The 15,230-nt window shown below is 51.2% G+C and overlaps 1 protein-coding gene across 1 annotated transcript; it reads left to right on the forward strand.

Annotated features, from left to right (window-relative positions):
- Positions 1–10,039: 10,039 nt before the first annotated feature.
- On the forward strand, positions 10,040–11,245 carry T069G_06672 (homeobox KN domain-containing protein; the record flags this gene model as incomplete). The annotated part of the gene is made up of 5 exons (XM_056173882.1): positions 10,040–10,165; positions 10,220–10,397; positions 10,491–10,653; positions 10,714–10,964; positions 11,025–11,245. The coding sequence occupies 5 exons, from the start codon at positions 10,040–10,042 to the stop codon at positions 11,243–11,245; spliced, it is 939 nt and encodes a 312-aa protein (XP_056027461.1).
- Positions 11,246–15,230: the final 3,985 nt, after the last annotated feature.

Below are 15,230 nucleotides of genomic sequence, written 5' to 3' on the forward strand. Positions count from 1 at the left end.
TGGCCATCCTATCTCATAACCACCTACCATACGCCGATGTTATCTTTTTCTTCTAGGCTATGTATGATATATGAGAAGTCATGCGCTTCAGTTTACGTTGTACTCGATGGTGGTGCTATAAAAATGTCGTTCTTTCATAGAGATCTTCTATATGTATCATGACATAGGCAAAGGTCCCGAGAGAATAATAGTTGCTGCCCTTGGCGATCATCCACTTTTCTAACTTTCGTTTCTTTTGTATTCTAGATAATGTGAGGTATTCAAGTAAAAAGTGATATAACATAGAATTACTACCAGCGCTGTTGGTAAATTGACTTGCTCGGTCATTTAGTTGTCGTTAATAACAGCTCAATAAGTCAGTCCAGTTACGTTCATAGGATTCATTGCTGCTTTTCATCTCTTGTATAGAAGTCTTCTAGGTTAGGACGACAACGATACTCTGAACCTTTCTCCTCGCTGGTATACTTTCTTTTGTGCAGACGCGTCAGCTTATGTCCTTACTAATTACCACAGAACATTCCAAGTCAAGCCCATCCGGGGAATTAACATGAATCCCTACAATGTATAATAAATAAATCCGCATCCACACATGTCAAATTTACCCGCGTGATGACAAGGGCAAGACTGAAGTTAAATTGTACGGTATGCCAGCCCGGACCGCTGCTCACGTCAGAGAGCTTGAACGCCGGTCCAATATTGAAAGCAAATATTACGTGAGTTTATTTTCCCTCTCCCCTTTACAACCATGATATTTCCAATCAACCATCATTTGTCAAATTCTGTATATCCGATATCTCACAAATTGTAAACCCGGACAATAGCGCCCTGAAGTAGTCAAAACTCGAACGACAACCCGCGTGCCATCTATGTGAAACGTTCAACCTCAAGCGCGGGCACCGCCCGTTAAACGGCGGTCCAATCAAGCCAGCATTGAATTCGCCTGTCCAACGGAAAAATAGCACCCCTGAAAAACACATCATCCAATAGTATGTTCGGGATGCTTGCCAAACAAAGGAGGTATTGAGAGAGCAAACCCACAATCCGAATATATCATCTCATGCCAGTCGACGCACCCCCAATCGACCTGACCAATGCTCTGCTCCCGTCAACGAATACTCCTAGCCAAGGTAGTAGTTGTCTCTTTTCAAAGCTCCCACTTTGCATGCACCTGTCATCCGTACTCGCGCATACGGGGGGGTAACCCTTCCCCTCTCCCCCTCCCCATATTTGTTCCCGGTGTTAACAGGCAAGAAAAAAAAACAGGATTAGAATGACTGACTCCTCCCCTACCACTCAAAATCCCAATATGCACGAGGCACGGAGCGGAGTACGGAGCCGAACCCCCCTCTTTCCGACAAGGCATAGTTGCTTCTTTTCTCAATGGCCTCACTTTTGCCAAGCCAGGTTGTCTCCGATAGGCCCATTACCCCTGTCTTCCTTGTACAGCACAGAAATGTGCTTCTCACACCGGTTGACCTCTCAGAGCCAATGACCAGCGGCCTGTAGCTGAGATGCCTGCGGGCACTAAGCAGGGTGGGCAAGCGTGCATGAATGACTTTCGACCACCCTGGCAAGGCAGCCCTACCACGGGGATCACCGTGTCAAGTCGTAGCCCAATTGCAAAGTCGAGGCGCCCTGCAGGCAGACGGTGTTGGGAAAACGAGGCTATTATAGAACCGTGTCATGTCTGTCGGCTCCTATTTTTTGACATGCAGAGAAAAAAAAAAAAAGGGTAGCTTCTTTCGTCTGTTTGCCGTGTGTCCTCGTGCTAGAGCATTACAACACCATTTCAGATTTCCGGTGCAACACCAGATGCATAACAGGGACGTTGGTGGTGCGTCTGTGAAATGTTGGATGCAAAGAGAGGCTGCATGATATGCCGAGCACTCCAATGATACGAGCATTACACTGTGCTCCCAATGACGACGGATGTAAGACATCAACAAGGCACACAAAAAGCAATAAGATCTTGATTCCCCCAGCCTGTCACACGAAAAGGAACGGGTTATCGATGGCTTTGGAGAACTTGCGCAGCTACCCGCCACCACCACGTTGTTGAATGAACACTTCTCGGGATGGCACAGCACAGGGTCACGTAGAACATGTTGGTGGTACAATGTTCACACACAGCAGTAGGGTGAAAAACAGGCACAGCCACCTTGCGTTTCCAGATACCAGCTGGCAAAGATTCATATGGATATAGATTGCCATTAGTTTGAAGGAGTCCAATCGCATCTCTGCGTTGCGAGAAATGGCCTGATCTACAAACGAAGGAGTCGAAGATCCTCTCCCATTTGTGCCAAGCACAATGGCTTGATTGACAATCTAATCGTGAGACGGACAGTGGAGGAATCATTCACTCTTCGCCCCCTGGTAGTACTTGGTATAGTCGTATCCAAGGCAGTATCGGACATTAGTGGCATGCACAGAGTAGCCCTCTTGGAGACTTTATCTCTGAGTAGGTAGCACGACGACGCACGCGAGCTCGTGTAGGTCCATGTCGTGACACATGTTATCCGAGACAAAAGCACATCAAACCCTATCTCTGGGAATTATCGATCTTTGCTTGTATGCAATGACAAGGCTCTGAAACCAAGTGGTTGGCGGATGTTTCGGTTGCCCGCGTCGATGCATGGATGAATTCCGCTCTTACAAAATAAGACTTTGTTGCGATTCGCACCGAGACCATACCTTGATGATTTCCCTATTTGGTTGAAGGAGTTCTCCATGAATTGGTTGTCACAAGGCACCACCCTGCTAAACTCAACCATGTACTTAGTCCTAACAGGTCAAGACACCGAAACTGTGATGACATGTGCTGATGAACACTTGCTGGTTTACAGAGCGGGCGCACTTGACCGCAGTAATGTAAATGCTGACATGTAGGGCAGATGCGCTCTGTGCCATATTGAATGTCAGGAAATGGTACAAGATTCCGACTCCAGAGTACTTTGTATGACAAACCCAAGAGCAGGATTCTATTCCGCTACCTGGGTATCACTTCTTACGATAACATGTCATGTTGTGCTCAGGACAGCAGCCGATCTTCTTTCACCAGATTCCGAACCCGCTTCCGGGAATTAGCTCATGGAGACCATGGTTGCTCAGAAGCGGTGAATGCGACCATCAAAGAGAGTAGCAGCCGCTGGATCAAGTCGAGAAGGTGCCAAGGCATGTCGGTATCCGGCGTGGTATTCTATCTTTTTCGTTGATGATCCGGAGACCGGCTACTGGCTGATCTTTCCAATGTGGCTCCTAACCGCTGCTCCAGATGTCCGGTGCCAAAGGTGTCAGCACCATAAAGCATGTGCAGCAACAACTAGACGCTCGGGATGGAAGCTAAAGACGGCTCGATACCACAATACTGGCGGGCATTAGGGAGATCCCACAGTAACCGCAATAGTACGGAGTACTTGGTACCTGTCATAAAATAACACTGGGCTTTGCCCCTGAACGACTGGGTGTTGGCTGATCTTGATGCTCGTAGCCTTGTAGGAGGAGTCCTAACAAAGTTGTGTTTTATTTTTAGAAGTCGTCGGCCTGGTCATGCCTAGTACGGAGTACAGTATCACATTTTCAAATCTGAGTTGGAATGAGTCGCTTCTAAACGAGCTGATGAAGAAAGGAGCTCGAGCATCATCGTGCATATGAAGTTGTAGCACTTCGTCCTTTGCATGGCCGTCGTCTGATGACAACTGAGGCTTAGGTGTTTTGTTGTGTCGGTCTGCGGTTAGGAGCCTCTCTGGTGGCTTCACGGGGTGTGGCGTACAAGCCAGAAGCCCCTGGTAGCCGCCTTGCGTGTCTCGTCTCCAGGAGCTGTTAGGAGCTGTTGGATTGCAGAATGTGTCTGTTGCCAAGTTGAGTTGGGCTTGCGAATGCACGGCCCCCTTGTTGCTTCGGGAGTGTGGGTAGGGGATGCTTGCCCTTGCTGTCACCAGACCTCTTGTTGCCTGGTCAGGGCCGGCATTGCGCCCGATTCTTTACTTTGTGCATCCTCGCACAGAGCACCCCATATGTACAAGTATGGTCAAATCACAGGCACGTAACTCTGTAGTATTACGGAGAAGCGACGGGCCAAATAGGCAATAGTGGATGGAGCATGGCAAAAGGCGTCAGCATTGAAAGAAATGCACACTTGTGCTGGGTAACTTCTGCCCGTCTTGGCGCTTTTTTCCTGATCCGTTGGACTGGTCCGGATTACTTTGTAAGCATTCGGGATTCTCAGCAACCTGCCAGACTCAATGTCTTTCTGATGGGACGTGCCGCGAGACGGGGTATTTTGGCAGCGGCATTCGTTGCCGACGAAGCTTGTGTGTCCACCGTAAGATATTAAGAGATCTCTGGGGTGTCCTCATACTAGGTGCATCGCGTCAATCTGCAACGTCCGGCCAATTCGGCCCACTGGCTTGTTGCTTCTAGCACAATGACACGCCCGCAAGCCGATGATGAGCTGAGCAGGCTAGGATAATAACAGGCCTAGCGTAGAGCGAAGAGCGAGCGAATCAGAAGGCATCCCAGCGTATGGGTGTTGTTTCAGGAAATCATCTCCGATAGCGCGGGAATCGATGTGGGCAGCTGAGATCCAGGTTAGGTGAAGTGAAACGCAGCCTGACATTCAACAGCCAAGAATGTATGGGAAGCATACTCGTATGCCGTTGTCAGTACCACGTGCCTTGCTGGGAAGGCTTTTTTCCTTTTTATATGTGCCACTTGCGTCTGCATCCTGTAAGTGTAATTTGTGCGGTGCCTGGAGGTGCACAAGAACGGACTATGCCGTATAAACTCGGTCAAGGCGGGCATCAAACTTGCGCTTTGCAAAACTTTGTTGTTTCACGGCGTCAATGCTAGCCTCGAAGCTTTGTCGTCTTGTTTATGTTTGGCCGAAACGACGTGCTATTTTTGGTACTATTTCTGGCAACGAAGTCTGTTTTGAAAACATTAAATCTGATGTTCCGTATCTGTAACCGTACCTGTTGCAGAGCGGCATGATAAAGAGGGGGGATCTTCTTAGGAGCCGCCATAGGATGGGATCGACTCCATGACTGACGAGTTTAGCGAGGACATTGCGCGTACATGGAGCATAGGTAGCAGTACCGCTGCATAACAGTATGTAGGCTTCCCTGACGAGGCTCGATGCCCATATGAAACTTTTGAAGTCGACGATGAGAGCTAGGAATCGACGGCGTAGCATTTTAACCCCTACCGACGTTCCTGAACACCACAAACAGATCTGGCGGGCGCTACTGCGAATGGCATCTGTATGCCAAGGAATTGCCCGCGCTCTGTTTGGTGCTTCCGTATTTCATGCCTGTCTGGTGGTCCGTACCTTCGTATGATTGATACCCCGTAGAAAATTACTGCCGCATTGGCTTTGGATGGAGAAGCCCCGGCCCCACAGATTATAGTGAATATTGGCCCCCAGTCTGCTCGAGGAGTTAAGCGATGGATACTTTGGGAGCTGTGGGACATATGCAATAAATGATGCTTACCAGTGGGAAGCTTTTGCACGTTGTTAGGCGCACGAGTAATGCCCTGTACTTGTACGAGTAGGATGCTCGCCTAGGCGAAGCCCTGGCTCGAGATTCCCTTGTGGCATAAAGGCCACCCATCACTTGCAACCTGGTCCCAGTCCGCATGCCGTCGGATCACGGTGGATCAATATTCATCGACGTTTCTTAGCCCAACGGGAAGAGCCCGGTCGACGTGCAGGTGTCTCACCAGCAAGCTCACCATTGAGCCGGAAATACCTTGGAGGAACGACTTATTTACGTAGCCCCCACTGGCGAGAGTACGGAGAAACGGCGCAGTAGCACCGCTGTGCAACAACGTACACGCTGAGATGGCGAATCCTTGGGAAGAGAGCTGCCTGGTGGTCTCCATCGTGTACCTGTATGGCGACATCTTTTATTTTGGTCGACGCGGGACATGCTACGTAACACTAGCACGACACGTACGTAGGTGCTTGCTTTGGACCTGAACCAGGACCTGAACCTAGACCTGGACCTGGGACCTGGACCTGGACCTGAAGCTGCTTGAACAAAGTATGTCAGTTAGAGCAAGCCCTGGCCTGATTTGGAGATCTCAAACCTGTCATTCTGGACCGGGAGGGGGTGGAGGGAGACGCCTCTTTGGTACAGTCTCCGCCAACAACAGCCAGGCGAGCAGTTTGTATAGTATCGTATCTGCCGTTCAAGGTTGCCTGAGCAAAAGAAATACGACAACGTTCCGCTAGCTGCGAGAGATAAGGCCGTTAAGCTGTTCTCGATCACCGCCTCACCCTTGGCAAGCTTGCAAGACGGAATTACTGACAGTAGTGTCAAGTCGTCGAGATGGAGGGGCTGAAGCTTCGAGCAGCCACAGTGACAAGGGTTGTGGCAAGTGGCGCACTGTGCTCGCGCTTCGGCAGTACGGGCTGGCCAGGCCAAAAGGGACGAGCCGCTGGGTACTGCTGAGGGGCGGTCGACAGTGCAAAATCAACAGTTTACAAAAGTCGCACACACTGGCTCCGTACATTGGCCAATCGCAGGGCGCCAACTTTAATTTCCAGCCGCCCTGGCTCGGAAAATTGATCTCCTGCCAGTTGCCGTCGTCGGCTTTTGGCCTCGGCCAGGCCATCAATCAACAGGCTTGCAGGCCTCGAGTCGAGCACATCGTCGTCAGCCCATTGCTCCAAGTAAGTTATGACAAGGCCCCACCTGTCTAGGCCTCGTTCTGTCACCCACGCCGAGCGATCTGGCCCCTAGAGAGATCGCCAGGTCCCCCAACTTCAGTCGAGAGGCCAGGAGCTTCGCTGGAGCCGTCGCGCCAAAAAAGATCCATTTAGCGCTGTCAACGCAGAGTGCGAGGGGGAAAAGACGGGGGGCATGGGGCCTCTAGAGTCTAGCAGGTGCCAGTGGTCGTGGCAAAAGCTCCTCGCATGGCGGGCTTCAAATTACCTCGTACGAGTTTGTATGACACGGAGACGACACTTGGACCTTTGGGGTTATTGCGGGAACCAAGTGCTACAGCCAGCGCGAGGCACAAGGTGCTTACAGGGCGTGGTGGTTAATACACGTACGCGCGGGCAGGCTGATGTCCAGAGTCAGGCGCGGCCGCACAAGATTGATCTTGACAGCTCCTTGTGGTGGACCCAGGATTCCAATCAAATCACTTGCGAAGCAATCGTCTCACAGGAAACGTGCGTCTTGCGCTCCTCGTGTCTGAAGCCCCTCGCAGCGGGGTACAAGTGCACCACTAGCAGTATTCCTCAATGCACGAGGCTGGCTGAATACGATAGCCGCCAAGGCAGGTGAAATGTCTGTTGGGAACGAGATGTGACGAGGGGACGAATGAAGAGCTGTGCCTGCTCTAGCCTTACAACTTCAGCAGTTGACTTGCCACCACGGCTAGTACGCACTTGTCAGACGTCTAGACGGAGGAGGCGAAGGTTTCTAGAGAACCCGGGGATGTGGCATGGAAATGGCACATGATATCGGCAACTGGCAGCTTTTGCAACCACGCCGCTGCAATTTGCGGGCAACAGGCCGCCCAAAGGTTGCCAAAGGCTGCTGCTCACCATGTCTTGTGGCGTCAACGGCGCACCCATATTTCCGGGTATAGCTGCGCGTGCTGCGGAGCTGGGACAGAGAGACATGACTCTCTAGCAAAATTACTGAACACTAACCCACCGGTTATGGGGGAGGCCTCGGCGCCAAAAAGACTGGATCGACACAAAGGAGATATTCCTGATACAGTACAGGACCGCGGGTTGAATCCGTGGCTCTGAGGCTGGGGTCGTTTATATCGGCTGCTCTCGCATCACGACAATCTGCGCTGGCGCAGAGTGCAGGATGCTATTATTTGGCATTACTCCGTTCCATTCTCGGTACTGCGCGCTTCGCATGGCATGAGGCCTGTGCCATCTTAGCCCTCCCCACTATCTGATATAATTCGGCTGCCAGTGCCCACATCGCAGCCGCTATAGATTCAGCGGCTCCCCTTGGGGCAGCCTTGATGCTGGACGATCGGGTATTAAAATGGAGACTCTTTTTGCTCTTGGCTGGGATATCCTTACGCGACCCCAAAACAGCTACCTGTACGAAGCACGGAGTACACCGCTTGCGCATCGGGCAATCGCTTGCAACGTCCATTGATTTCAGAGGGAGGGAGTCATGCCCACTAGGACCGCAGATGATATGGATAGTGGGATTCATTGATCCAACAAGTCGTCACACACGCCGTGTTCTCCTGAACTGCGTAGAGCTCATACTACCCTGAGCTTTGCAGCAACGTTGGAATTGCTTTCTCCCTTCGCTTGGCGCCTCATTATTACACTAGCACAAGTACACCGGTGTATAGAAGATCAATGGGAGATGAACGGATACACGCTTGTCTTTCGAATAAATTACCTACGCATACTTGCACGAGTAGTTGTCTCGAGAACTGCAGTTGGAATGGAACGAGTCGTGGATAGGTCAGTGCCACCTGCTGCACGTCTACGGAGCACTGATCTGACCATACTAGCAACGCATTCTGATGGCGGCGGAGATCTGCTCCATGTACTCTATATACTGTACAATCGGATCCGAGTCACCGTCCGGCTACAGAGTGTATCCTTTCTCACTCACTGGCCACCTTGCTTGTACATACTAGTACTTGCAGTCTCCCAGTGTTCGGCCCTTTGAGAACTTCAATATCATGTTGTATACCGGAGACATATCTACGTGTTGAGCTTCACCTCCACACAGGAAGTTACTCTATCATACACAAGAGGCCACCACAGCCACCGGGCCATTCCGTGCTTCAACCAACAAAATTTTTCTTTACTATACAATACGAAAGGCTGCTGCCAACCCGTCATCCGAAAGGGTTGCAGTCAGTCTGTGTCGCTCGGTGACTGGCCATGTCAGAAATACCATTTTAAGTTACCAACACCCCCCCTTTTGGGTTTCTTCTTACGCCCACACCACACCCCCCGTCCAAACCCACTCACCCACTAGGCGCTTGCCTGCGTTTCTGTGACCATTCTATCTGGCTTCCCTAAATCGAAGGTTCATCAGAACAGGCTTTGGGTCCGTGGAGCCGGCGGCCCACCAGGGCCTGTCGGGCCTTGACGAGTACTTTGGCCCCCCTGTCCTTGTCTGTGGCGACCGTGCTGTCCCTGGGCTTGCTTGCAACTCATGCAGACTGACTGGACTGCCTGACGACTGCTTGACTGGAGGTACATTTGCTGTTTGTATGGCCAGTCACAGGGGATAGTGGGCTGTCAGACCAGCGCCACTTGGCCTGAGTCGCGACGTCCCTTTTTCATTTGGATCCAGCGCCGCTAATAACCCATGTTGCCGCTCCTATCGCAAAAGGCTGGGTCTATATTGCTGTCCATCCTCCCATGCTACTACCACTCTATGATGCGACGAGCTCTTTTTAAGTTCCGCGAGCCCACTTTGCTACGTACTGCGTATTTCGACTCTGCTACTTATTACTTGCATACCCAGGTCTATTCGTATGTGACCAGCTGTTCTCTATAAACACGGACACTTTTAATATTGACGAACCCTTTCCTCTCGGCTTGTTATTCATCAGGTTTTTAATTTGTTGATATCTACCCATACGTTTTGGACCACGCTTCTCAACAATTCCCTTTTTTGGCAACCAGGCTAGCTTGGTGCATCTACCCGTTGACTCGACGATACGATACTGCCTTCTGGAGTACTGTGGTCTTGTGACTTATAATACATCAACTGGCTTTTTTTATTCTTGGATTCGCTTTGCATCACTGCGCAGAGGTTACGATATACCCCATCGATCAAACGTCATTATCTACGCCTTCGATCTTATCTCCGCAATCAAGTCGAACGTCAGGGCATATACTTGTGAGTTTGTGATGCTATAAAAAGGAGGGGTTCAGCCCATTCGCTGACACTGAAACTCGTATCAGCCATTGCCCCTCGACTTGAACCTTCTACTTTTCTGCCAGAGGGCTACCTTTATGGACCCTCGTTATTCTAGGATAGAGCCCCCGAGTTCCCAACCAAGGCCCCAGTCAACAGCATCGTCCGAGATGACTATTCTCACTTCACAACCTTGGGCTTTGACTCGCAATACTGAACATTCCCGGGACTGGGAAATGTTTCAACCACGGACTGACGCTGACGGGCAGCCGATTCAGCTGCCTCCTCTCAAACAGGTAGAGAGTCTTGTCTTGCGTGGGAGTGTAAACATGTTTACTGATCTGTATTAGGTTTTTCCAGACCTTGACTTGAGTTCAAGGGGGAATGATGATAGGTCACAACGCTTTGGCAGCGGTGATTTCCGGTTCAGGTCTCCCGACTTTAACGCCTCACCTCACAAACGGAGAAGATATGAAGACGAGGCAGAGGCGGAGGCGGCTCACCAAAGACACGTACCACGGGTGCATCGTAACCCTAGACACCGAGTCCCCATCTCTCCTCGCCAAAGTCCTTCTGCACCAAGGACCTCGGAAAGATGGCACCCTACTCATGAAACGACAGTCTCGCCTGGTTCATCCTATTCTCTCCCTACGCCAATGGAAGTACAAGACTTGTCAAGGCCACACATGCCTCTACCAAGCTTGCGAACAACAATGAATTTCGAAAATGAGTCTCGAAATAGCCTGGATAGCTCCCGGAGCAGCTCTCGAGAGTACCCGAGAACGTATAGCCAAGATTATACCCACTACAACACTCACAACCACTATCAGTCACAACCTCCAAGCCCTAGTCGACCTTATGATCGAGCACCCTACTCAGCGGGTGTATATCCCCACTACATGGAACCAAATCATACAAGCCACTATGGAGAGTTGGGAGCCATGGCCGGTGAGAGCAAACAGCGAAAACGCCGTGGCAACCTGCCCAAGGAGACGACTGATAAGCTACGGAGCTGGTTCCTTGCGCACCTGGGGCACCCGTACCCTACAGAGGATGAGAAGCAGGAACTGGTGCGCCAGACTGGACTGCAGATGAGTAAGTATTCTGACAACTCTAATCGCCGATCCGAGGTTGGAGGCTAACGCCCCTTTGCAGATCAGATTTCCAATTGGTTCATCAACGCAAGGCGACGCCAGCTACCTACCATGCTCAAGAACGAGGCCGATGCTGCAGGGCGAGGCATTGCCAGCAGGGAGGGCAAATCTACGGATCCCTCGTCTGTTGCCTCGTCGCCTATGAGCGAGGTCGCCCATTCGAGCGATGAGATTCTTCAGCGCCATCAGGGCGGCGGAAGCTTAAAGCGGGGCAGTGTATGAGCCCGGAGGGTCTAAAGGCCAAAAGGGAATAACGAAAAAAGCCACTTAAAAGAATTACTAAAAAAACGGGATACATGGAATGGGAGTATACACAGGGATAGGCAGGGTATAGCAGGTATAACAGGTATTAGTACGGAGTTTGGGGCGCGAGAATCACTACAAAAGGGAGTTTCTATAAGGATAATACTCAGTAGTAATTACTAAATGACATCACGAAATTCATCATGATTTGCGCTTTTGTTACGCCTCGTGGAAGCTGTACGATCTTGCCTATTTTGACCCCCAATGATAAGTGAGGCGTTCAATAACTCAGTAGTATAATGTGGGCTCTTTTACAACGATCTACAGAGATCCGGGGAAACTGGCTTGTTGGCCAGAGGAGGGCGCAAGTAACTTGTGGCGATGGATTCCCACAAGTATGGCGCGCAAGAAGTGGTCCTGGAGTCAATCCAGATTGGGGGGCATAAAGCGCCATCTACTCCATTTACACGTATCAAGATGCGCCGAGATGATGTCGCAAGGACCGGAGAATCCTCGGGACACTACACCGGGTCGTAAATTGAGGTTTTAAGTTTAAAGATGCTACTTGACAGGGAGGGGAAAAGGAAAAAGTCGTTGAGTGGATAGGCACAATTCTCGGCGGGAGGCGAAACCATAGAATGACAAAAACTACAACACGGCTTCTCTCTAATCTCACGGCTCTCTAATCTGCCGCCTCAGCTCGGGAGAGGAGTTTCACCTACGAAAAGAGCAAACTCTGACTTGCGACTACGGTATAAGGTTAGCCAATGGCCGTTGACGAGTGATGAGCCAAGTACCTGCCGGTACGGCACGGTCGCTGCCACAGCGCTTGGCGGAAGAAAATACATTTTTTCCATAGAGAAATAACCTCTGTCAGAAGTCAAACGGGGAGAGAGGCGAGTTGTGGCTTAAGCCTGAGGTCATCGCGGCGGGCACGCGCGCCAATGGGGGAAATTGCCTCGCACTGCCACATCGAGAAGTTGAGACGCAAGGCGTCTGGAAAAACTTGGGCGAGCAGCGAGATAGGACCAGAATGGAGCAAAAGCGTCGATGTGGCGGTCTGGCTGTCTGGGCATGATGCGTTGCTGCAAACCAAGTAGGAAATTGTTGGAGAATAACCGCCCTCTTGTGGTTGCTGTTAGGTGTCCGAAGAGGGAAGAAGATTCAACCCTGGAACCGCCACACCCCCCTCGGCTTGGCACGGTCTTTCGGATGTTGGGTTGGCAGCGTTGGCTAGGATTTTTGGGAATCCAGCCGCCAGCTGAGCAGATCCTGGCGCTCAATCTGTATAAGTGACATCTTCCAGAGCTTGCTGGCTGACCTTCTCGTAGTTCGTATAGCGATCCGGCTAGGATCAAGGACTGCCTTGCGAGAGCCGGGCAGCCGGGCAATGCAAATAAGCCATTAACCGAGGATATCAAAAAACAGACAGACCTGCTAGTCTAATCCGATGGAGCTTCTCGTGCAGTAGTGAAAATTAATCCAAAGGTTAATATGAGAGGAAGTGATACGGGGAGGTGCTCCGTAGCTTTGGCAGCGGTAGTTGGTGAATAACAATAGTGTAAGAGATACTTTTGTATGCGGCCGCTGCATATAGTTCGGCTGGGAGATGAGGGTGAGGGTGAGGGTGAGGGTGAGGGGGAAAAAGTGACAGAAGACGCAAGGCGATGATCAGATTTTGCGTGCTAGGCTAGGACTTGTTTCGGCAAACCATGGCATGTAACGTGCTATTGTGTTTGGCGAGACGGTCTCTCGTACGAGAGAATAAAAACAAGACTTTATGCTCCGTTTTTTGGGTAGTGGACAACTGACAGGACACAAGATGCACAGCACTGAAACACCAAGGAACCAGCATCGCGTATGGACCACGAGCACGGGAGACGGTGACGGATGTGGAAGGTTCCCCCCAAAGGGCCAGGGGTTGTTCCTTGGTTGACTGGCCACAGGGCTGCCATTTTCCCCTCCAACTCAGCGAAAGCAGCCACGGAACTTACCAGTCCTCGGGTGGAGTCGTCGAAGCTATGTCTATGCAAAGCCTTGTGCATTGCCCTAGGCCCTGGATTGGCGATCCCAAGATTCATGGGTGTTCGATTCGGGTTATGCGATGAGGATTGGGGCCAGCTGAAACAAAATTTTCCATCTTTCTCACTTTTCTAAGCTCGCGTATATCAGAGTTGCAATGTGATAGAGTTTAGGGCGCACATGAATATGCAAGGCGAAGTCAGACAGGCGAGACAGCATTGGAGGCATTTCGCAAGAACCATGCTCATGACGATTCTTGGTATGCCGTAGCGCATGCACTCGTCGACGATGGTCAATCTAACATGAGCGAAGCGAGCGTTCGCCTCGCTGCAAGTGTACTAAAGTGGCCGGCACGAATAGGAGGTGAAGGATATTAACGGCATGATGAATCCTTGCGCGGATTTAGTCGTATTTCGTGAGGTCTCCCCCCCGTCTGTAACTTGTTGGTGCGTACGGCGTGTATGAACATGACGCGAGGAGCTGAATAAAGGTTGATGAGATGGCTCTGGGAAGCGTGTGATTGATGTGATGGTGCAGGGGTCTGCAATCCTTGTCCCACCACAGCACAGGGTTTGGCACCCTTGTCATGCAGCACCAGGGAGTTGGTAAAAGTGTCAAAACAAGACTTGACGGAAATATGTACGAGTACGGTAGAGGTATAGCACGTACTAGCATCCTTCCGAAGAGCCGCCAGTATCATGTCGTCTCGTCTCGTCTCGTTTCTTTTGTCCGATGCAAGTTTTACGGCATGGTACACTCGAGTAGTATAGCATAGCATGCAGTACGACTCGAACTGGGTAGGATGACAAATACGTCGTTCGTCTTGTGCCTGTCCCTGTGTGGCTGGCATCAACTTTGACTGACAGGCGGACACAGACGGCGACGGGACAGGACAGGAACCAAAGAAAGAGCTGACCCTCTCTTTTTCTGTCTCCTCTCGCCTGGCTCCTTGACGTTGCTTCGATGACCTGATGCGGCGGTGGCTGCTGGATGCGCCTCTGTGTGCGCGCGGGCAGTTTATCCCGGTTCCCCGAGCCGGCCAACCAGGCGGCTATCTTTAGCTTGCTGGGATGGTTTTGACATCTGCGGGTGTGGGACGAGGGCCGGGAAGTGGGAAGTGGGATTTGGGGACGTCGATCCAATTGTTGCTGGTCCTCGTGCGGCTGATGGTGGAGGCTCGTTGCAAAAGTCGCCCCGTTGTGGTTGCAGCTTATGCATGTATGCACGTTGTACATACGCGCATTATGCATGTAAGTGTGCTAGAGCGAGGCTAGCGAAGCCTGATTCGATACGGCACCGTCTGCAGAGGTCAATCGGCATAAGCGAATGCACCAGAGACAGCGGATGCAACATCGGTGAGAGAAGAATCCACGTGTTGGAGGCCGATTGCCAGGCCGCAGGGGGGGAAGGGGAACTGATAGGCAGACGCCATCCTTTCGGCGAACAATTGAACAAGCGTCGATGCCCGCTTAGCTGCATGTGAGGTTTGGTTTGGATATATTGGATATCGGCAAGTTGGATGTTGGATGTTAGTACTGTCCGTGCATGAGTAATGGCACCGAAAAATCACCATCTTTTGCACGGGACCCTCGCCTGGATAGCATTGATAGCGGAATGGAGCAGAAAAAAAGAAGAGAGACAATCCCTGCCTGTTCTTGACTAAGCGAGCCGAGTAGCTGTACATCCCCCAAGAGCCAAGACGGACAGCAAAGCTTGGTACTCAGTACCCAGGGATCCGCTCGGTGATCATTTCGCCGAACAAGCACGGCGCTCTGGTAAATGCGGTCCGAGCTGCTGACTACGTTCTCTCGTATATGAGCATGATTTTCCAGGCTGCACTGGGCTTAGCCCGCCAATCCCTCGCCACTCCTTGTGCAGAAACCTGTTTGGGAAATGAGGCTTGCGTTCTTCAGCCTCTTGCGAGCGAATTGACTTTGTGCCC

The sequence above is a fragment of the Trichoderma breve genome, chromosome 4 (assembly GCF_028502605.1).
Source record: "Trichoderma breve strain T069 chromosome 4, whole genome shotgun sequence".
Taxonomy (NCBI): Eukaryota; Fungi; Ascomycota; class Sordariomycetes; order Hypocreales; family Hypocreaceae; genus Trichoderma; species Trichoderma breve.